Here is a 22178-nt window from a genome sequence, read left to right as displayed (position 1 = left end):
ATGAGCCTCCACTACACCAAGAGTGGGGCGTTGGACATGCGCTACAGCAGCTCCCGCGCCGCCGTCTCCTCCGGATACTCCGGCGGCGGAGGGGGCGGCTACTCGAGCTACGGAGGAGGCGGAGGCGGCCGCAGCAGCCGATCCTCGTCGTCGTCCTCCTCCTCCTCCTCAGGCCTCCACTACACCAAGAGCGGCGCCCTAGACATGCGCTACAGCAGCTCGCGCGACGCGGTGGCCTCTGGCTACTACGCGGGCGGCGCGTCCTCCTCCCCTTCGAGCAGCAGTCGCTCGCCCAGGTCGGAGCTGCACTACACCAAGAGCGGCAACTTGGACATGCGCTACTCCAGCTCGCACGCGGTCGTCGCGCAGGCGGCTGCGGCTCCGTCCGCGAGGCCGTCGGACAGCAACTTGCACTACACCAAGTCAGGGGCGCTCGACATGAGATCCAAGAGCTCGCAAGTAGTCGCTCAGCAGCTCCACAAGGAGGCGGCGGGGCCTCCCCCGGCGCCATCGAGTGGTGATCTGCACTACACGAAGAGTGGGGCGCTCGACATGCGCTACAAATCGTCGCGCGAGGTTGTCCAGAGGATGGAGAAGATGGGCCTGAACTCGAACAACAACGGCCTGGGGAAGAGCAACAGCAAGAAGGCTGCGAAGCCCCAGAAACGACTCGCGGGGGTTCCGTATGACTTGCCGGTGACGAAGGCGGGCACGCCAGACCTGCGCACAACCAAAGCCAAGGACTGGGTCCAGAGCCAAGCTCGACGCTGGCACCCAGCGGACGACCTCCCCGCGTGGGTCCCATGCCTCAAGGACGGGTCTCCGGACATGACCAAAGCCGTCGCACGCCACTTCATCGGTGGATCCCCCGCCTTGGTTCATGAGGACAAACGAGACGACTACTACAAGAACAAGTGCCTCAAGGATCGACTCTTCGAGCGCCTTATGCAGCAGCAGCGAGAGATGCCAGTCTATATGGTACCGGAGCCGGAACCAGTCCGTGCCACTGCAAAGCTGCGGGAGGCATTTGCCAACGTGGACGACGACGCGGCAGACGACAGCTTCATGCCCAAGAGCAGCGTTACGCAGCTCGACTTTGACAACGATTTGGCCATCGATGAGGATGCGGAACCACTAGGCCACGGCGGGTTCGGCACCGTGTACAAGGGCAAGTGGGACAGGAAGGAAGTGGCCATCAAGAAGCTGCACGCCGCCAAACTCACCAAGAAGGAGCGCAAGATGTTCATCCGCGAGACGCTTATTCTCGGTATGCTCGGCGACCACCCCAACATTGTGCAGCTGCACGGCTACACGCTCAACCCCGTCAGCCTCGTCATGGAGTACGTGCCGAAGGGCAGTCTCAGCTACCTGCTGCACTACTGCGAGGACCCTAAAACCGAGGCCAAGATGACGGACGGTCGAGTCAAACTGAACATCCTGCTGGGCATCGCCTACGGCATGGCACAGCTGCACGAGTGCAACGTGACGCACGGCGACCTGAAGCCGCAGAATGTCCTGATTACCGACGACTTCCACGCAAAAATCGCGGACTTCGGTCTCGCTACGTTCCGTGCCAAGGCGGCAAGCACCACGTCGTCCCACATGCTTGGCGGTTCCACCGTCGACGGCGACGAGGACGTCGACTTCGAGGGCATCGCTGGAGGAACAGCAGCGTACATGGCACCAGAGTTACTCAGCTCGAGCACAATCGCCAACGAGAAGACAGACGTGTACTCGTTCGGCGTGCTGATGAACGAGGTTCTTCACGAAGAGGAGCCGTACCAACAAAACCTTCGCCAGTTCGTGGGCAAGGGTCCGTTTGCTGCAGTTCTGTTCGCGAAGGAGGGGAACCGGCCGCAGATCCGCGACAAGAAAGTTACGCCTGAACTGAAGTGGATCATTGAGCGTTGCTGGAGTCAACGCCCTGGTGATCGTCCAACTTTCGATAAAATCTCCAAACTACTTTCCATCTGCAGCGTGCCACACGCGTGCTAATTTCCTCGGGTAGGGAGAAATGTGCGACCACAAGGTCGTCTTGGATGTTGCTGCCATGTGGGCAGCCACGAAAACTTTTATGAGTGCATGGAACTCGTTAAAGCGCCGTACAGAGATCTCACCGATCTTGTCCGTCGGCTTGACATTGAACAGAAGCCGGTATCGTCAAGGCCCGCGCGCGGGCCACTGCATTAGAGAAGAAAGCAAGACCTAGAAAAACAAGATAAGAAGAAAACCAAATAAAAAGATCAGCTCGTGAGAGCTGGCAAAAAAAAGTGTATCACTGTCGTTTCAATTTGCAAAGTGACAGAGAACCAATGTGCACGGTTAATTTGACATCTTCACCTACGTGATGCACGTTTCGGGGTTGGTTTTTCTTTCTTCAATTCACCTTCGAAAGACGGTTCGGATGCTAGCTGTTTGTCCTCTGGTCCACCTTTCAGCGTTCTTGCCGATTCCTCTTTCTTCACGCAGTCCGCTGTATCTACTGTCGAGGCAACATTCGCATTGCAACCACTAATTTTGTTCTCAACCTCGTCCAGCTCCCGTTTGATGCGGTCGACTGCCACATGAGCCACTTTTGCGTCCGTTGCCGATTGAGTCGCACCAGGTACGAATGGCTTTGCATCTGCGCTCAACTTGGGCTCAACTTTAACGGATCGCTTGACGTCTACAACCGTCCAGGTGTCTGGCGTCGATGGCTCTACCAGCACGTACTCATCGTCTTTATTTTCCTCAGGAGCCTTGGACGCCGTAGTCACCGTCGCCCTTGGTTTTGTCTTGCCACTATGTGAAGTATGGAGACCCATATCCACATACAACTGCTGCAATTCAGCACTAAGCGCATCCAATGCAGGCGTTTCTCCCGCATCAACCAGTTTCCATTGGCACCTCCGGAGTGCGGTTCCCATTTCACTTCGAATCGTTCGAGTCACATCTCGTGCTAGTCTTGTGTCGTCGCGCTTCTCGGCCAACATGTAGTCTGTGAACGTCTTCTCCCCTCGGTGGCCCGTCAACGAGTCGTCCAGGAATCTCGAAACAGCAGCTCCCTTCATCTTGTTTGTAGTCGCGCGCGTCAAACACAAGTTCGGCAGCTCGTTGACGATCTCCTCCCGCAGCATGAACGCCACATCCTGCGCCTCCTCCTCTCCGTCTCGAAACTCCACGCGCTGGAAGGCGTACGCAAAGCACTGCTTCTCTAAAATGTGGTCCAGCTCCACAGCTCCCACCGTGTTCAGGTCCAGCTTGTCGCCATGGTAGAGATCTCGCCCCTTGAAGCGCCTGACAATCTCCGCCTCCACGCTGCTCCTGAGTCCCGGGTCGTTGAACAGACTCGGAGGCACAAACGTCGCCGCGAACTTGGGGTCGTGCGCCGCGCAGCAGTAGTCGTACCCCGTCTTCGCATTGCTCCTGCAGCGCTTGTCCGAGCCTGGCAGCACACCCAAACACCGCGGCAGCTCCGTATTGACGGCGCGATGAGCCGTGCAGAACCCGTCGGCATCGATCCCCACCGTCTGCGGACAGCGTCGTCCTGTCGCAGGCAGCACAGCTTCACACTGCTGCGTGGCGGGGGCGTCCACGCGCCGGTGGAACTGGCAGTAGCCGCGGGCGTCGAGTCCCCATTTGATCTTGCAGCGGCGGCCGGAGGCGCGCGCGATGCCCCTGCACTGGGCGGCGTTGGGCGCGTGGTACTTGCAGAAGCCGTCGGCATCCAGCGCCCACGTGACGGAGCACGGCGATCCGCGCTTCGTCACGCCCCGACAGGCGCCCGGGGCGGCGGAGACCGGGGGCAGCGGCGCTTGAGACCGGTGATGCTCGCAGTAGCCGCAGGCGTCGAGGCCCCACTTGACGCGGCAGCGCTGGCCAGAGGTGCGGCACGTGCCTAGGCACTGCGCCGCGTCGGGCACGTGGTACTTGCAGAAGCCGCCGGCGTCGAGGCCGAACGAGATGCGGCACGGCTCGCCCCGCTTGGTCACGCCGCGGCAGGTCATCGTGGTGATGTTCAGAATTGTACCGAATGGGTACAAACTGGTTTCGAAGGGGTACAGAAGGGGTACACGTTGAAGTTTGGGGGGGGGGGCGACCTTTGGTTGACGAGATCGATGGCTGGGGATTCGTTCTCTCGAGTTCTCCAGCACTCATTCTCCGATCTCCCACTGGGAGTCCCAGAGATAAGAGAGGGTGCCATGGCTCGAATAAACTGCGCGGGATATAAGCCTGACGGAACCCGTTGCAAAATTAAGTGGGGGCTTAATGATCAGGGCTACTGCTTCCATCACGACTGGCAGGCCCGCCCCGTGTGCCAAGGCTTCTCTGTCGACAACCAGACACGGTGTAAAAACCACGCCAAGACCGGCTACGCGTATTGCTGTGCTTCTCATGATCCGGCGATCGGACTCATTCGATCTCACGAGCTCGACCCGATCACGCCTGGGCTGCGCGTCCGAGTGCAAGCTGACGTCGTTGCTCGCTATGGTGGTACAGACGTCTACAACCGCGAGTGGCTGGATTTGGAAACGCCATTTGCACTTCATCTCGACCATATCGTCGAGAAGCAGTGCTTCCCGTTCATGTTTTCCCAGATGGGGCTTCGCCAAGGGGATGAAGATTTGGCTATGGCCACGGAGGTCCTTCGGGAGAACGTTGTGCACGAGCTTGATAACTTGGCACTTACGCGCTCGAACACGAACCGCATCAAGGGCAGTGCGGTCTGGCATTTTCTTGACGACTCGCTTACGGGCCATCGTAGCAAAACCTTTACGGACTACCTGTCCGCCGCGAGGCGTGACAACGAGTCCCTCGGACGAGATGCCACCCGCCAGATCACGCGTTGTATGGGAAGATCCATGAAGATGTGCCAGCGCAAACTGGGCGACGAAGGCGAAACCCCAGTGCTGGAACAGCTCAGCGAGCATCTGCAACAGATGTATGTGGACATGGAGCTGCACGGAGCTCGATAAAGCGGTCTGACCGACCACATTCTGCCGGTTTGGCAAACAACAAAAGCCGGTGAAGACGTCAAAGGACCCGTTCCAGGGCACTTCTACATTGAGAAAACGATAAACTAGAAACAGCAGAAAAATATCATACCCAGAAACAGCAGATAACAACAACAACAAAAAGAGGGGGAGGAAAAAAGAAGACTGCGTGTCGTGTTGGTTTTTACAGTTTTCATAGTACATGGATGCTGTACTGAACGAGTATCTGTCGTTAAAAACTCACCGCAGTGTTGCGCGCTGAAGTTCATGCCACTTCGGGTTTTCGTCGATGACCTCCGTGAGCGCCTTCGAGAGCAAACTCACCACATTCTCAATGTGCCAAGTATCCACCTCGAGGCCACCGATAGCCAGACGCAAGAAGTGCACTCCGTCCACAACGGAGTGGATGAGGAACGCCTTGCCCGACTCGTTCACGCGACGAAGCAGAGCTTCGTTGATTTCACGGCCTCCGAACGCCACGTAGAAGCACACGAGACCCATTCGCGCCTTCACAAAGAGCTTGAAGCGCCTGTCCTTCGTCAAAAGCTCTTCGGCCTGCTTCGCCAGCGCGACCGAGTGGCGAATGTGCTCGCGGAGACCAGTAGCTCCAAAGCGACGGAACGTGAACCAGAGCTTGAGCGCTCGGAAGCGGCGGCCGAGCGGTACCTGCCAGTCCTTGTAGTTAGGAGCCGACTGCATGAAGTCGTTCTTCAGGTACTCCGGGTCGAGGGCTAGTGCCTGGACAAGAGGACGACGGTCCTTCACCCACAGCAAACTCGCGTCGAAGCTCACGAGCAGCCACTTGTGCGTGTTGACGCAAATGGAGTCGCAGCCTTCCGCGCCATCCAACCAGTGCTGGTATTCAGGGCACACAGCGGCGGCACCTCCGTAGGCTCCATCCAGGTGCACCCACACATGCTCAGGCTGCTCACGCGCGACAGCAACCAGCTTCCGCAAGGGTCAATTGCCGTCGTGGACGTCGTGCCCAGCGTGGGCATCAAGCAGAACGGCACTAAGCCCTTCGCTCTGTCTTCCGCCATGGCACGAGCAACATCATCAGGCGCGAGTCCGTAGTTGTCCGTGTCGGCCTTGCCTCGAACCGTGGGCACCACTCGCAGGTGCGGGAGGTCCAGCACCATGCAGCCCTTCTCGGCGATAGCGTGCGTCTGGTCCGAGACGTACAGCACGAGCCTGTCCGCCTTCTCCTCTCGGGCGATACCTTCCAACCCCGCCAGAGCTTGGTTGCGCGCCGCAATGAGCGCACACAACGCTGCTTCACTTGCTGAGCCTTGAATGACGCCACCGCCGGGAGAGCTCGTGAGGAAGCTCTCGGGCAATCCGAGCAGCTTGGCCATCCAGTCGCAGACCACCTGCTCGAGTTCCGTGGCTGCCGGGGCCGCGACCCACGAGAATCCGACGACGTCCAGCGACGAGCACAGGTAGTCAGCCAGCACACTGGGGTCACTGCCGCAGATCTTGAAGTACGCGTGGAAGCTGGGCGACGCCCAGTGCGTGAGAGCCGGGAAGATGAGCTGCTCGACGTCGCGGAAGATGTCGGCGTAGCTCTGCGGGTCCTCGGGGCACTCGGACGGCAGCTGGGCCACCAGCTGCCCGGGCTTCACCTGCGAGCGGACTGGGTACGAGGAGCTGCCGGCCTCGCCGCGTTGGGGGTCCCGCCGCTGCAGGTTCTCGTGGTAACGCACCAGCAGCTCCGTGAGCGCCGCCGCCGGGTGGCGAATGGCCTCGGGGTCCTGCACGTCCAGCGGGCGGGTGGACTCCAGCGCACGGCGACGAGCGAGGTGCTGGAAAGCGGCCAGCAGAGCAGCACCGCCCACCAGACCCGAGCAAAAGGCGGCAGCAGTGGAGGTCGAGTCGTGCATGACGTACGTAGTGGAGACCGAGCAAGTTCAAGGATGACAAGCATGCTGCTGACGTACCTACCGAGTTTGACAGGGTTTCAGTAGTTCTGACACCAAAAATGTACTGACTCAGTACAGTTGCATTCAATACATCGATAGGCGAAATGGACGAGGACGACGAGGAATTCGCCTACTCTGCAGGTGAGCTGGACGAGGAGGAGGACGTGGACTGGGAGGACGTCCAGACATCGCAGCCCGCCTCGGACCCTCCCACCTCCCAGCCAGAGGCCCCCAACTCGCCTCCTGAGACCCACGAGACCGCTTCAACAGCCGACGATCCCGTCGCAGATGACGCCCCCGACACCTTCGAGTCGGCGCCGAATCTGCAGCAAATTGACTGGGAGCAGGTGAACCGCTCGCTGGCCGAGCAGGACGTGGCCTCAGTCGCTCGCAAGAGGCGGCGGCCGCCCATCCGCCTCACGAAGGACGAGAAACAGCGAGAGATGGCGCTGCACCAGACGCACCTGCTGGTTCTACTGGCCGCCCGCATCAAATGGAGCGAGCTCAGCCGCTCGCAACTGCTGCGAGGCCTGTTGCTGTCTCTGACCGCCAGTAGCGATGTGGATTTCTTCGCAGAGATGAAGCAGCAGCCACTTTCCTACTCTTTGGAGCTGCTGGTCCGGTGGTTCAACCGCGAGTTTCAAGAGGCAGATGAGGTGCAAGCGGACGCTTCGGAGGCAGATTTGATGACGGAGTCCAGTCTCATGGACGTCTTCTTCACTCGAGAAGGGCGAGACTATGAGTTGGTGATGCTGTTTGCTGCGTTATGTGGAGCTCTGCAGCTGCGGTATCGTTTAACTTGTGCGCTGGACCCGCTGCTGGTTCAGAAAGGGAAGGTGTTCGAGTCCTCGTTCAAGCAGAGACCTAGCAAGCGACGACGGACTCGGAAGGTCGCAGACTCGCTGCTGAAGAAGAAGACCTGGTCGGATGGTGGTGATGAAGAGGAGAAACAAGAAGTCGAGGAGGAGTTGGATCCGGAGGGTGCAGCGACTGCCGACCGAGTGTTCTGGCTGTGGTGCGAGGTGCTGGATGAGAAGACCAAGAGCTGGGTCCATGTTGATGTTGTACGTCGGCTTGTTGGACGGCCTCAAGAAGTCGAACTGCTACGAGGCAAAGCGGCCCGCTTCTCGTACGTGGTCAGTATCCAGGACGATGAGCTACTGGTTGATGTAACATCCCGATACACTATGCAGTGGAGCAAAAGCATAGAGCTGCGTCTTGCGGATTCGTGGCTGAAGCAAGTGATCGAGCGGTTCAATGAAGACGCAATGGAGAGGCGTGGTGTCTCCGCAGAGAAAGCGTCTGCCTCGCTGCTGAAACCCGAAGATCTGGAAAAGGCTCTCGAGGATGAAAAGAAGTCGCTCGAGACGCTGAAACTTGCCGAGGGCATGCCCACGAGCGTGGAAGGGTTTCGAAAGCACCACCTGTACTGCCTAGAGCGCCATCTCGGCCAGCTCGAGTGCCTTCACCCTCGGAAGGTGGTGGGGTTGTTCAACGGCCAGCCTGTATTTCTGCGCGAGCACGTGCAGCCGCTTCAGTCCGCCTTTAAGTGGCGTCGGCTTGGCCGCGTAGTGAAGGAGAGCGAGCGTGAGAAACCCGCCAAATGGCAGTCGCGAGGCAGTGATGCGGGATCTATACAGGCCGGGGCAAGCGATGCCAGTAACAACGGCGACGGCAAGCCTGGCGGCGCATCGTTGGCGCTCTTCGGCTTGTGGCAGACGACCTCGTTCGAGCCTCCGCCCTTGGTGGACGGCCGCGTGCCGAAGAACCAGTACGGCAACATCGAGATCTGGAGTCCGGCCCACGTCCCTCGCGGAGCGGTACATTTGCGCCTGCCCCGCATCGACGCGATCGCCGAGGCCTTGGGCATCGACTTCGCGCCGGCCGTCGTGGGCTTCGAGGTGTGCAACGGCCGCACCATGCCCAAAGTGGCGGGCATCATGGTGGCGCAGAGCTGCGAGGCCGCGCTGCTGGACGCCCACGCCGAGCGGCAGCAGCAGACCATCGAGAAGGCGATCCAGCACAACCGCAAGCTGGTGCTCAAGCGCTGGGAGAAGCTCACCAAGCGGCTGCTGCTGCGCCAGCGGCTTGACGACGATTACGGTGCCGTGTAAAGCTGACGCTTCTGCGTGTAGTATGATACTAATGAAACTACTACAATATTAATGTCTCACAAATGAAGTCGAGCGAATATTTTTTATAATATATCATGTATTGAAGACAAAATTACTACTCGAAGTATTTTATTACTATTTCGTAGTTACTACTCACATGCGATCGATTGCTGTATAAATTTCAGAGCTAAGTACATAGCATAAGGGAATTTGCCAATTTAGTGCACTTTTCAAAGGGCATCAGTCAAGGCGCGATAGCCGAAAGTCTACTGTGAGTTTCAGTGTGCAATATGCATGCCCAGACAGGTGTTTGTTTACTCTCTTTCACAGATTAATGCTGGTATGGAGAGGCTCTTATTGGGTAGTTTGGATGGACTGTAGTGAATGGCCTATTTCCTGCTGATTGCCAGTTTAGTGCTCCTTTTTATCTTAGTATTTGTATGAACCAGCATTTCTCAAACTGGGACAGTGTTTCTTTCGTTCAGTGGTTAGGTAACCTATAATACTCGATAAAAACGCAATCACATCAGTATTGAAAGGATATGTATCTTGGAAATAATTTGTCATTTCGACAGTGCTGACAGCTCAGTCGGTTAACGCCGCTGGCTTAATGAGGGCCCTACGGGGAGCATGGTTGTCGCGGGTTCGAGTCCCCTCGGACACGTTAATTCTCCGCACTGTTATAAAGGTATGATTATCTGCTCATCTGTGTGTGCAATTGACTTACAGTAACTAACATTGATTTGCCTGTCTGTCTTATCTCTTGACTAAACTTCAAACAGCGATTGCTCGGGTGCGCCTGGAGCATTTTCAACCTCCGTATGAACCGGTGTCAGTCGGGAACCTTTTTGCCGTGCCTTTCGAGGTTTTGCTTGTAGGTTCTCTAGTAGTTCACGGGTTAGCAATCGCCCACCAACTCTCGCTGTCTTCCGCTTCCTGCCTTTCGTACGTGGTGGTGGGAGGACGAGAAGCTGTTGTTGGACGGTTTTCTTCACGTGAAGCCAAGCGGCTTGCTTAATCGACGCCGGCGCCGCTTCATAAAGCGCCTGTACCAGCTGCTACCAACGCCAGTGCCCGTAGTCATCTCAGCTATCGTGCTGGCCTTGGCAATGATTTCCCCACGTTTGGCCGGCTTCCCGATAAGCTGTCGCCCCATTATCCACTCACAAAGGTTTTGCTCTGCCTCAGCTGTCAGGCGTGGTTGAGGGCCACGTCACTGAGACTCCATCGATTCGTCTTTCTTGCGCTTGCCTACCCACTTAATTAGCTTGCGGTAGAGTTTAGCTTGCTTTTGGTGTAGTCTCCGCGCTTCTTGGTCATGATTCTCGGGGCGAGGTCAATTTGGTAGTGATAGTCAAATAGTTAAGCTTATGCCACTAGTACTAACTGCAAAAGCAGACGAGACAAATCGGGTGGTCGAGAGTTAGCCAACAGGAGCTGTATACATAATGGCAGGTTTTACGGTTTCAAATATTTCATCCAGTAATATACCAGAGCTCGTAGGGTTTTGGCGTGATTGGTCGTTTCTATTAGTGCACTAATATGCTTCTAGTGCACTAAAGTGGCAGATTCCCTTAGTACATTAATTACATTCGAAGTAAGTATATGTTTTATGGATTCAGTTAAATCTTTAAAACATACTACTATTTGAGGAATACTACCATCGCGTTCGACCATTTCGCAATTTACACGAGTCGGTACACACACATTGTGTCTCGCGTATACTGCCAGAGCAGCTCCACCGGTAGAGGTAAACGTGGACCTTTTAGTCCACGTTTAAAAGCTATATTTCCCCTCAGAATACAACCAACACCTTGGCACTGGTCTGAGAAAACGTGGAGTATGTTGATTTTCGTTCGTTTTGAAGTGAGGTCATTTAGTTCTAAGATTCCTAACGACCAGCTAATGCCCGTCATTCAGCGCGATTTAATCGCCGAACGCTGTGCTGGTTACGCTCGGTACCAGCATATGCATTGCAACTAAAGTTCCACCATGGGTCGCGGGGTTACACGACAAGTGGCTTGTAGCCACTTGTGAATTTAACAGATATTGTGGTTTGCAGATATTTTGTCGCTCTGATTTAGGGCTTAGATCAATCTCTGAGATAAAATAATTCGAAGACATAAACATGCGACATGGTAGTAAATCGACCTCCAGGTGTAGGTAAGTCGCACCACCTCTTCCTACTAAATATAACCGGCGCATCGTTGGTTCTCAGGACACCGAGGTAACGTCGCCGGCCACTGCTACTCCGATACGGCTCTGTTGGACGTGTTTAACGGCTCGTTAGCTTCGTCTGTGAGTGCACTAGCGTCTCCTGTATCGCTGGGCTTTCCGCTTGTCTGTCGCGCAAGCTGCACTCCGCCATGTAAGACCGCATGTCGATACTACGCTACCATAGTGAAACTTAGTGTGTCTCCGGCCCTTGCGACTCTAATACTAATCTGTTGAACGTGTTTGATAGCTCGTTAGCTTCGTTTGTGAGTGCACTAGCGGCTCCTGTATCGCTGGGCTTTCCGCTTGTCTGTCGCGCAAGCTGCACTCCGCCATGTAAACCACATGTTGATAGTACGCTACCATTTTACTTTAGGAAAAGCGTTTCGTATGAACTGCTGTAGCTCCTCTAAATAAAATGTAGGGTGGGTTTTCACGTACTTTCGAACACGGGTTACCACGTCGTTCGGCCAACGCGACGAGCGGTTAGTTCGATCTCCTTCATCAACCACACCATCGGTCAAAAACAACTTGTACCGACGTTGCAGTGTTCGCACGTTAGGCCCAAATATATCACTAACATACTGCATACATATTCCATACACATGCATAAGAAAAACGGCTCGCCAACGGTAGTTGAGAGAGTACATGCTGCACTTGTGCAAGGTGAAGGTTTTCGGAAACTGCGGTGCTTCGACAGATCAGCAGCGCGATCTGCCGACCACTCGTCAAGTGTCCAGATGTACGTGTCCAATTGCATATTTTATATATATAAAGCGCGGCATTATCATCCGTACACAGACATCGCGATTTAAATTAAATCGGCCCGAATTTCGTTTTTGGATCGGCAATTCGACCACAGATAGCGTAAATCGATATCGATATCGAGGCTTGCGATTATAACTTGGAGGATTTAATGGCCATCTGTTTTTATATCGGGCGCCAGATATTATAACTCGGGCAAAACAGTAGGTGAAAACGACAAACGCATTGCAAAGCATAATAAAATATCTGTTAAAAGTTCTAGATACTTCCTCACCTTGGTGTAAGGCACACCAATGGATACATTGAAGTGGGTCACCACAATGAGTGGTCCACACCTACCCAAAGATCCTATTGGTAGAAAGCAGCATCTTTCTACCAATTAGAGACGTGCATATTAGCGGGGCTCTGACAGCCAGCCGCTGTCAACCCCTTTCATAGATGATAAACAGTTTTAGCAGATTTAAGAGGAAGATCAATTTACAAACAATACAGTTCTCATTTACCTAAACAAAGTCATTTGGAGTCTTTATTTGATTTATATTATACTTGTGTACTCAAGTATAATTAACTCAAGTTATTACTAGGTATCTACGCTTCCTCATACACGTAGCGCAACGTGTAAGTTAAAGTAGTGAGTCAAGTTAGACCCACTACACAATTGGCCCATATCCAAAGGCGACTGGTCAGGCAGAATCATGTGTGCCAGACACCAGGCGCCGAAAAGCTACAACGGGGCGACCCTTCAGAGCGACCCTCCAAGCAGCAACCGCCAACTTCAAAGAGCAACTACCGCGAATCCCAGACCGGCAATGTAGCCATCGCTGTGTAGCCACTTCATATACGAGACCATGAAGTCATACTTCAGGCCCTGCAGGCACACCGCAGGCTCTTAGTCACATCCTAGGCTCGGAGCGGCAGCTGTCTTTCACCAGTCTTCAATTAACCTCCCAAACACCGTGTGTCCAGACGCCAACTTGTACCCACAACTACCGGATCTCAGTTTTGGCCCAAGTTGAAAGACTGCCAGGTTGAAAACCTGAGCTGGGACCAAATTACGCTACTGATTCCATATCCCGGCTGTTCAACCAATTTGACATGTCTCAATTCTGGCTCGAATTCTGGGACTCTGAGGCTAGGAATCTGAGCTGGGGGTAAAATTACGATGTTGATTCCACATCCCAACTGTGACACCAATTTGCCGAGTCTCCGTTTTGGCTCAGATTCTGGGAATCTGAGGCTGGGAATCTGAGCTGGGGGCAAAATTACGATATTGATTCCGTACCACAGCTGAGGCACCCCAGAGCCAAGATGAAATCAGACGCCGCACAACACACTCTCTTCCCAGACCCCAGACTACACATCTTAGGATCTGGTCCACAGGCAAACCTGAGATCGAACTCCAAATCCCAAAGTCTCAGACTTTTGACATCACTATCAGGTCCCAGAACCCCTGGCACTCCAAGTTAGGTCTCCAATCTGAGATCTGGGATCTGAGACTTAAGCAACCATGCGACTCCAAATCACAGATCCAAAAGGCCGAAGCTCAGTTCTCTGCCCATGGTCCGACTCAAGGCCTGGAACCCCAGAACTGCGGCCTCTAGAGCGAATTTCAGACCTCAGCCCCCAGACCGATTTCAAATCTCAGACCTGGGGCCCGGGGTCGTTACATCTTAACGTCCACAGAGCCCAGTTTCCAGATGCAGCCAGTCCAACTTGAAGTCTGTACAAAGACCAGACTTGGGTCAACAAATATCTGCGATTCAACTGACATGTGGCCGGTACGTGGTAGGGTTTTGGGCTTCTGACTGATGAGTCCTGGCCTGTAATTGGTTGGGACCTCATCGCAGTGTTCCCGCGGAGATGGCATCTTCCAAGCTGTCTCAGCACCTTACAGCCGCAGAGGCACCGACTTCGAGCTCTGGTGGGAAGATCTCCAAGGATATTTGCTTCGCATGCATGTGAGAAGTGAAGGTGGTCGCGCACGTAGTGTAGCTATTGATGCGAGAGCTGCCGGAGGACGAATGCGCTTTGTTAATCACTCGTGCAACGCCAACGCGCAATTTTTTTAGGTGGCCAACAAACGCCGGCATGCAGTGGTCGTTGTTAGCACCCGCCAGATTATTCCTGGTGAAAAAGTGACTGTGAACTATGGAACGGACCTATGGTTCGTGTTTTGATGCGGAGCTCCTCAGTGCATTCATCGGAAGCTCCCGCTCCAGCATCTGGACGATCCGTAAGCGCAAGAGGGATGGTGACAAGTCCGACGGGGCTGACAGCAGCTCTGTTGAGTATACGTTGAAGGCGAGTGACTGAGAGGGTAATGCTCCGTAAACAAGTTGAAGTGAAGAAGGGACAATCGTTTTGGTGGCCTACTGCGCAGTCGTGCCAGTTACCGCGCCACGAATCAGCGTGTCCGAGAGGAAAGGCCCCGCAGCGGGCGACCTGTAGTGGGTCTAACTTGACTCACTACTTTAGCTTACACGTTGCGCTACGTGTATGAGGAAGCGTAAGTACTTAGTACTTACTTAGGTTAACTATATTCGAATACACAAATATAATTTAAATCAGATAAGACTCCAAGTGACTTTGAATAGGTAAAATGAGAACTGTATTGTTTGTAAATTGATCTTCCTCCTAAATCTGCTAAAACTGTTTATCATCTATGAAAGGGGTTGACAGCGGCTGGCTGTCAGAGCCCCGCCAATATGCACGTCTCTAATTGGTAGAAAGATCCTGCTTTCTACCAATAGGATATTTGGGTAGGTGTGGCTCACTCATTGTGGTGGCCCACTTCAATGTATCCATTGGTGTGACTTACACCAAGGTGAGGAAGTATCTAAAACTTTTAACAGATATCCTATCTGTTAAATTCAGAAGTGGCTTGTAGCCACTTGTACGTGTAACCCCGTTACACCATCCCCCCCTTAAGGTTAGACGCGCGGGGTCTCCGCACATCAATCTTCTGAATTGACCATTCGTCAATTCTCCGCGTTTGGAGAAGAAATCCGCGCTCATTCAACGATGAGCGCGCCACAAAAGAAGACCTCGAAGTCGGTGGGGAGTCATCTCTCCATCGACGACTACTTCGAGCGTCAGAAGGCGAAGTATGGCGACGTCGTCGACTTCGACGACGACGATGAGGACATGGAGGACGAGGAGGACTCGCCCTCAAAGCGCAAGGACGCAGTGTCGAGCGAATCGCTCGACCCCCACGCTATTCGCCCGCGTGAAGGGGACGAATCGGACGCTTCGAGTTCGAAGCGTTCGCGAACTGAGAGTGATACCCCACTCGCTTCCGCTGGGGCTCTCAGTACTCCGCGCGCTGCGCCTGCAGCGTGCGATCCGTGGATGCCGTCCGCGTCTGAGATCTCGGACCGGTATGGGAACTCGGTACCTCCGAACGAGGTGCCGCTGCACGTGTGTAGCGCCATCAAAGATGACGCCGTGGCTGCCGAGCTGCACTTTGATGCGGAGACGCATCAAAGGCGCGATTACTACATCGGACTCTTTCATGAGCTCCGATGGTTCCAAAGCAAGAAGACCTCTTCTGGCAGCAAAGTGCCCGAGTGGCAAGCACTTTGTCAAAGTTGGAACGCTTTTGTTGAGAACTTCAACAAGAAGCCGAGTGCTTACCGTGATCGGATTAAGCAAGCGCGTGATCGCTTCGAGACGTACTCGAAGCGTGGTAAGTTGGAGCAACTCCATGTTGCTGCGGAGGAGGCTAATGTGCCGTGCGCTGTGCCCGAGGGCTTTCAGTGCACGAAGTGCTTCCCAGGCGCGGTCCGCTTGGGCGACCGCGACCTGAACGGGTACACGTCGTTCCGTGTGCCCGAAAGTCTCAAAGAGCTCCGTGCTAAGTTCTTAGCACGTGAGGGTTCGGGCGGTAGCGATGACCGCAGCGCTCGCACTACTTCCGCTGCGCCAGCGCGTACTGCCCTTCGTACGCCCTCACCATTTCCGGAACGTCCTCCAGCAAGACGTTCCGCGGCTCCCATGTATCTTGATGGAGAGGAAATTCTCTCCAACGAATACGAAAACGAGCCCCTTGAGGGTTCGTTTTCGGGATACTATGGTCAACAATCCGCTCAACAATCCAGCGGGTTGAGCCGCAGGCGTCACGGATCGGCGGTGGCGGGGGTGAGAACACGCCCCGGGTATGATCAACCCCGGGCTGATCAGTACGCGCCTCTCCACGCGCGGGTGACCGCCGTGGAGCGTCTGCAGGGCGCTGAGTTCGCCGCCCTGAAGCAGGAGCTGGCGAACCAGAAGGCCCAAGTCGCGGCAGTCTCGCAGACCACCTCGAATATCCAGGTCGAGTTGGGGACCCGGATGAAGGGGTTGCTCCAGCGCGCGGACGCGCGGTGGCGGAGAGGCTGCTCGTCGCCGAGGCCAAGGCTTCCGCTTCTGCCTCGGCTCCTGCCGAGGCTTCGGGTCAGCCGAGCTAGATGGCTCGTGCTGCAGGTATGGCTTCAGCCGTCCGACGTAAAAGGTCGGATGGAGGCGCATGCTAGACAGTATGTCTAGCGTGTATGCGTTGCCGTGCCGTGCCAACACAGTGAACGGCCCGATGAAGCGCGGAGCAAGCAAGCTTGCTCCGAAATCCGAAACGGCATGTTTAGGCAGGTTTTGAGTAGCTAACAAAACTAATGAACCAACTTTAAATTCATTTGTGTTGCCTCTGCCCGCATTGTCTGCGTTCAGCTTCTGTTGGTCAACAGAAGCTGCTATTGTGTCTTGGACAAACCGAATCACGGCTTGTCTTTTGGTGATGAAACTGATTGCATCCGAGCTGAAGTCATTCAACTCGCTCTCCGCTAGAGGCCCGGCCTCTGCGTGGTTCTTCGCGGTGTCTGCGCCCTGCGCAGACCCGTGGTCTTTGTCCTTGTTGTTCGGGGAGTCTGCTCCCTATGCAGATTCATGTGGTTTGTCCATTGTTGCAGCTGACACTGTGCAAGTGTCAGCGGTTTTCTGCGGCTGCTGTATTGCAGTCGTAGATCCTCCACCACTTAAGGTGGGAGCCATCACTCCGAGTAAACTCGGTAGGCGTGGATGCCGCATGGCATTCACGTAGAACGGTGTATGCCCGGTCGAGGCATGCACTGAGTTATTGATGGCAAACTCCGCCATCGATAAGCACTCGCTCCAGTATTGGAACGAGTGAGCGTAGCTCTTCAACATATCGACGAGTACGCGATTCACGCGCTCGCTTTGGCCGTCCGTCTGCGGATGATCCGCAGTCGACATGGAAAGCTGGCTCCCAAGAAGTGTAAACACTTCTTGCCACAGGTGCGCTGTGAAGCGCGGGTCTCTGTCCGACACGATGTCGGTCGGCATGCCATGGTGTTTGAACACCATGTCGACGAACAAACGGGCCGTCTGCTTCGCGGTCACTTCTGCCGGCACCGCAGCAAGATGTACCATCTTGCTGAAGCGGTCGACGAAGACCACAACACCGGTATTCCCTCCGCTGTCCGGGGCAAGACCAAAGATGAAGTCCAAAGACATGGACTTCCAACACTCCGACGGAGTCGGTAGTGATTGTAAAGGAGCCTGCGCGAATGGCGCAGGCTTTACGCGTTAGCATACCTCGCAAGCACGGATGTACCTGCGCACCCACTTATACTGGTGGTGCCAGTAGAAGTCGCGCGTGAGAAGGACGTATGTTTTCTCACGTCCGAGATGTCCCGCAGTCGGGGCATCATGATATTCGTACATGATCCTGAGTCGCAGATCATGGTCATTCGACACGACAACGCGGACCGCGTTGTCGTCGACCGCATTATAGAGGAGCAGTCCGTCGTGCACCCGATATCGGTGTGCACGCGCACGAAGGTGCTTGGGCAACTTCTGACGAGCCTTGCCAGAAGGTGCTGTGCCATTGGCCAGCAAGAGTTTCGCGTCCGCGTCGTGCGCGTATGCGACCTTCACATCGTCCAACAGAGACGATGTTGGTGTGCTCGTTCGCTTGACGTCAATGGCATTGACGTCGGCAGCTTCTGCGTAGTCCGGTCGACGTGATAACGCGTCGGCCACTACATTCAATCTTCCGGGTTTGTATTCGACCCGGAAGTTATACTCCGCAAAGAATGAGAGCCATCTCGCCATTCTTTGTGATATGTGTGGTGACTTCACTGCAGTGCGCAGTGATGCATGGTCGGTGTAGACCACAAACCGTCTACTTCCAAGCAAATACACTCGAGACTTTGCGAGTGCGTATTTCATGGCAAGGAGTTCCTTGGCATGTACCGGATAGTTGCGCTCAGCTGGCTTCAGCTGACGCGATTGGTAGTAGACGACACGATCACGGCCCTCGTGATCGTGCTGCATCAACGCGCATCCGATCGCGAAGTCGGATGCGTCGCACACTACGTGAAATGGGCGATCTTGGTCAGCCACTGCCAAGATCGGCGCCTCAGTCAAGCCCCGCTTGACTGCATCGAATGCCTTTTGGCAATCGGTTGTCCAACTCCACACAGCTTCCTTCTTAAGAAGCTGCGACAGCGGGCGGATCTTGCCCGCGTAATCCCCCACGTACTTGCACAAGTATGTGGCCAAGCCAAGGAACTGCCTCAGTTCCTTGACATTTGAAGGCGTTGGCCATTCATTGATCACTCTGACCTTTTCCGGGTCAGGGCGAACACCAATTTTCCCTACGAGACACCCGAGGACGGGTATCTCGCTCGCCCCGAAGATACACTTCTTCAGGTTCGCGTAGAGCTTATGCTTTCGCATAAGCTCAAGTAGCTTCCGGAGATGCACCCTGTGCATCTCTACGTCGGTCTTCCCGTCCACAGCTCGGCTGTGGATGAACACATCATCGAAGTAACTCGGTGCGAAGTCGCGCACCGAGCGCAACAAGTGCGTCACGCACCTGTTGAAGGCCGCAAGGGCGATCTTGAGCCCCTGAGGCATTACCGGCCACTCCCAGAGCATGCCGCTTGGCGTGCTCACTGCCGTGAGAGGGATATCGTTCTCACGCATTAGGATCTAATAGAATCCGTCTCGCAAGTCGAGAGCGCTGTAAACGGTGCTCCCGGCCATCAAATCGATGATAACATCTTTTCGTGGTATCGGCGTCTGCGCCGGTACCGTCGCATCGTTCAGCTTGTTATACGCATGAACGATGCGCCATCCGCCCTGTGGCGTTTTGACACAGAACGTCGGAGCACTGTGCGGGGACTTCGATTCCCGCACTTGTCCTGCTTTGCGACGACTTTTAAAGAAGTCATCGATTGCTTTTACTTGCTCTCGCGGCAGTGGCCACTGCCGCGTGACACAGTACTTCGTGCCCGGCATGAGATCAATCTCGTGCTGTATGCCCTTGTCCTGCGGAAGCTCCGCAGGAATCTCTTCTGGGAGTACGTCTTTGTACTCCCTCAACAATTCGTAATAGGGACTCGACTTCAGCGAGGCCCAGCCTTGTTCCTCGAAGCGCTCTCGCTTCGGCTTCGCACTGAGAGTGTTTTCACTCTCCGTGGTACTTCCCATGAAGAACTGTCTCAGCTCTTCGCTCTCGCTCTTCGTTCTTTCGCTGTTCGAAAGAACGCAGACTTGCTCGATGCGTCCATCGTGCAAGTCGCGCGTGAAGCGCTTCCAGCTCATGGCTGGAAGCGAAGTCAACTCCGACGCTTAGCGTCTCGACGTCCGGCGTCACCGCCTCAGTCTGCTCAGCAGACTGCTCTCGTGGCGTCTCGGTCCCGGACCGAGACTTGCGCAGCGTTCTTCGCATGCGCCGTCTTCTTGTTGTGCGGAGCCGGGCTCCGCACAGTGGTTCTTCTGGTCCAGGCCCGGCCGTGGACAGTTGTTCGCCGGCGGACCTGTCCGCGGGCGCGCGGTATCAAGCCCGGCTTGACCGCAAGTTCCTTCGTGCAGCCCGGCTGCACGGAATGTGTTTCTTCGCCGGCAGACCCTGTCTGCGGGCGCGCGATATCAAACCCGGCTCGATCGCATGGGGCTTCGTCGTGCAGCCCGGCTGCACGACAGCGTGCAAATTGCGTCAGTGCGGTACGTTTGCAACCGTCCGCACTGTTTGCAGCGTCAACTCCCAGAGTTGACACACCTTCGTCACCTCGACGCCATTCATTGGCGGAGCCCCTCATGACCGAGGGTGCGTCGGCTCCCGGAGCCGACGCGTCGTTGTTGACCTGACCTCTTCGGGTCAGGGACTGTCCCTTACACATTTGAACGTGGGTACTGGTTCCCGGAACCAACACATCTTTTTTTTCCGACGTCGGCAGCATTGCCGACGTGGGTCTCACTTGTGCGCGCCCTTGCGCACTTCTTGGGCACTCCGGGACAGCAGCATTAAGCGCTGTCTCGACTGGTGAGCTGCGCGCACCTGCTGGTGCGTGCGCTGCGGTAACAGGGCCATCGCTCTCTGTTCCGCTGTCGCGGCCGAAGCGCACGAGCGTGCGCTTCTTCCAGTCTATTACCGGATCATGCCGTGCAAGCCACGGCATGCCCATTACTACGTCGAACTTATCGTCCAGGTCCAGGACGATAAAGTGTTCGACAAACACTCGTTGTTTGTACGAGAAGCGCACGTTCACGACGCGCTTCTCGGTCTTCACGATGGCACCTGTTGCCAGTCGTACCTCCAGAAGACTTCGAGGTGTATCTACCTCCTCGAAGTCAAGTCTCGACAGGCTTCGTAGTCGAACAAAGTTGTTCGACGCGCCTGAATCTACCAAAGCTCGAAGAGAGTCACTCGCTCTCTTCGAGTAAACCTTCAAGATGACTAGGTTCGGCCTGTCATCTTGTTTCTTGCAGTGAGAGCTGGTCTCACTGGGGGCTGCAGTCCTCAGTGTCGCGTGCCCGATGTCGGCACGCGCGACTGCATTACCAGTAGGGCGCCCCGCGCCTACTGGATGTTCGCGTTTTTGTTGGTCCGCGGCGATGCCTAGCATCGCCACGACGGCCACCTCCAGGGGGCATGGGAGCTGTACACTCCCGTGCAAAGTGACCGATCCTTCCGCAGCGGAAGCATCGCACGTTACCTCCCTGCTGCTGGTAACCAGCGGTTGTTGCGCTCGAGAGGTCCATTGGCTCCGGACCTCCCGTCCTCGCTACCGGGCGCGGTTGCGGCCTCGGTACGTTTACATGGAGTTTAGCCTGCCGCAGGCTAAACTCTTCTTGCATGGCAAGAGTGATTGCAGCTTCGAGAGTACTCGGGTACTCTCGGAAGAGATAGGTCTTCACAGGCCCATCTCTAAGCCCCTTCATGAACGTGACGACCTTGGTCGCCTCGTCAATCGGGTTAGTCACGATATTTGATACCAAATATCGTGCGCGCTGTGCGTAAGCATGGACGTCATGCTTACCCTGCTGAAGGTCGAGGAACTCCGCCCTCGACCGGAACTCGTTTGCGGGGGCTCAAACGCTTGTTTGAGCTCCTCTTTGAACACTTCGTACGTGCTGAAGCACGTAGGATCGGAGAGTCGGCGTCCATACGCCCAACTCCTTGCGCGTCCGCCAAGGCAGGACATGGCGAACGCGACCTTCGACAGCGGGTCGACGATGCGTCGAGCCGCTATGGCTGTGTCGAGTTCGACAAGCCATCGGAGGAGAGGCTCGCCCTCTCTTCCCACGTAATTGCTTACGCTCAACTTTAATGGTTGAGCACGCGGTGTCGTCCCTGACGACGCCGTCACTGAGGAAGCAGCGTCACGCTGCTCCTTCATGATGAACCCCAGAGCAACACCATGTTGCTCCGTCGGCGGTAGCGTACGCAGCATTGTAGCTATCGCCTCTTCTCCAATGACTGTTGACAGTCGTTGGAGGGCCTCCCACTCTGGGTCAGACAGGTGGGGGCAGTCAGCGCGTGCAACATGCGTTGCAGGCGTGTTGGAGCTCTCCATGGGCACCTCCGTGCTCATGTGGTTCTCGGCTCCGCGTTCGTACACCGCGTACGAACGTCAAGCAGTCGGTCGTTGGACGGACTACAAAGTGCTACCAGGTGTCGTGGGTCTAACTTGACTCACTACTTTAGCTTACACGTTGCGCAACGTGTATGAGGAAGCGTAAGTACTTAGTAATTACTTAGGTTAATTATATTTGAATACACAAATATAAGTTAACTTAGACAAGACTCCAAGTAGCTACTTTAAGGTAAAATGAGAACTGTATTGTTTGTAAATTGATCTTCCTCTAAAATCTGCTAAAAACTGTTTATCATCTATGAAAGGGTTGGCAGC

The 22178-nt window shown here is 55.3% G+C and overlaps 5 protein-coding genes across 5 annotated transcripts; 3 read left to right on the top strand and 2 right to left on the bottom strand.

Annotated features, from left to right (window-relative positions):
- IUM83_04924 (TKL protein kinase) lies at positions 1 to 1995 on the top strand (the record flags this gene model as incomplete). Its single annotated transcript, XM_067929028.1, has 2 exons — positions 1 to 1595; positions 1698 to 1995. 2 exons carry the CDS (start codon positions 1 to 3, stop codon positions 1993 to 1995), a joined length of 1893 nt encoding a protein of 630 aa, XP_067794605.1.
- A 735-nt stretch (positions 1996 to 2730) lies between these two features.
- Positions 2731 to 3986, bottom strand: IUM83_04923 (Myosin protein; the record flags this gene model as incomplete). The annotated part of the gene is made up of 2 exons (XM_067929027.1): positions 2731 to 2781; positions 2871 to 3986. The coding sequence occupies 2 exons, from the start codon at positions 3984 to 3986 to the stop codon at positions 2731 to 2733; spliced, it is 1167 nt and encodes a 388-aa protein (XP_067794680.1).
- Positions 3987 to 4181: 195 nt separating this feature from the next.
- Positions 4182 to 4955, top strand: IUM83_04922 (uncharacterized protein; the record flags this gene model as incomplete). Its single annotated transcript, XM_067929026.1, has 1 exon — positions 4182 to 4955. The coding sequence occupies one exon, from the start codon at positions 4182 to 4184 to the stop codon at positions 4953 to 4955; it is 774 nt and encodes a 257-aa protein (XP_067794681.1).
- A 258-nt stretch (positions 4956 to 5213) lies between these two features.
- Positions 5214 to 6853, bottom strand: IUM83_04921 (Tyrosine decarboxylase 1; the record flags this gene model as incomplete). The annotated part of the gene is made up of 2 exons (XM_067929025.1): positions 5214 to 5897; positions 5987 to 6853. 2 exons carry the CDS (start codon positions 6851 to 6853, stop codon positions 5214 to 5216), a joined length of 1551 nt encoding a protein of 516 aa, XP_067794899.1.
- Positions 6854 to 6996: 143 nt separating this feature from the next.
- On the top strand, positions 6997 to 11478 carry IUM83_04920 (DNA repair protein; the record flags this gene model as incomplete). Its single annotated transcript, XM_067929024.1, has 6 exons — positions 6997 to 7907; positions 7988 to 8021; positions 8086 to 8995; positions 11225 to 11233; positions 11297 to 11374; positions 11471 to 11478. 6 exons carry the CDS (start codon positions 6997 to 6999, stop codon positions 11476 to 11478), a joined length of 1950 nt encoding a protein of 649 aa, XP_067794799.1.
- Between the last annotated feature and the right edge of the window lie 10700 nt (positions 11479 to 22178).

The sequence above is a fragment of the Phytophthora cinnamomi genome (assembly GCF_018691715.1).
Source record: "Phytophthora cinnamomi strain GKB4 chromosome Unknown Contig23, whole genome shotgun sequence".
Taxonomy (NCBI): Eukaryota; Oomycota; class Peronosporomycetes; order Peronosporales; family Peronosporaceae; genus Phytophthora; species Phytophthora cinnamomi.
Note: the sequence above shows the minus strand (reverse complement) of the source record. Positions and strands in the feature narration are given on the sequence as shown.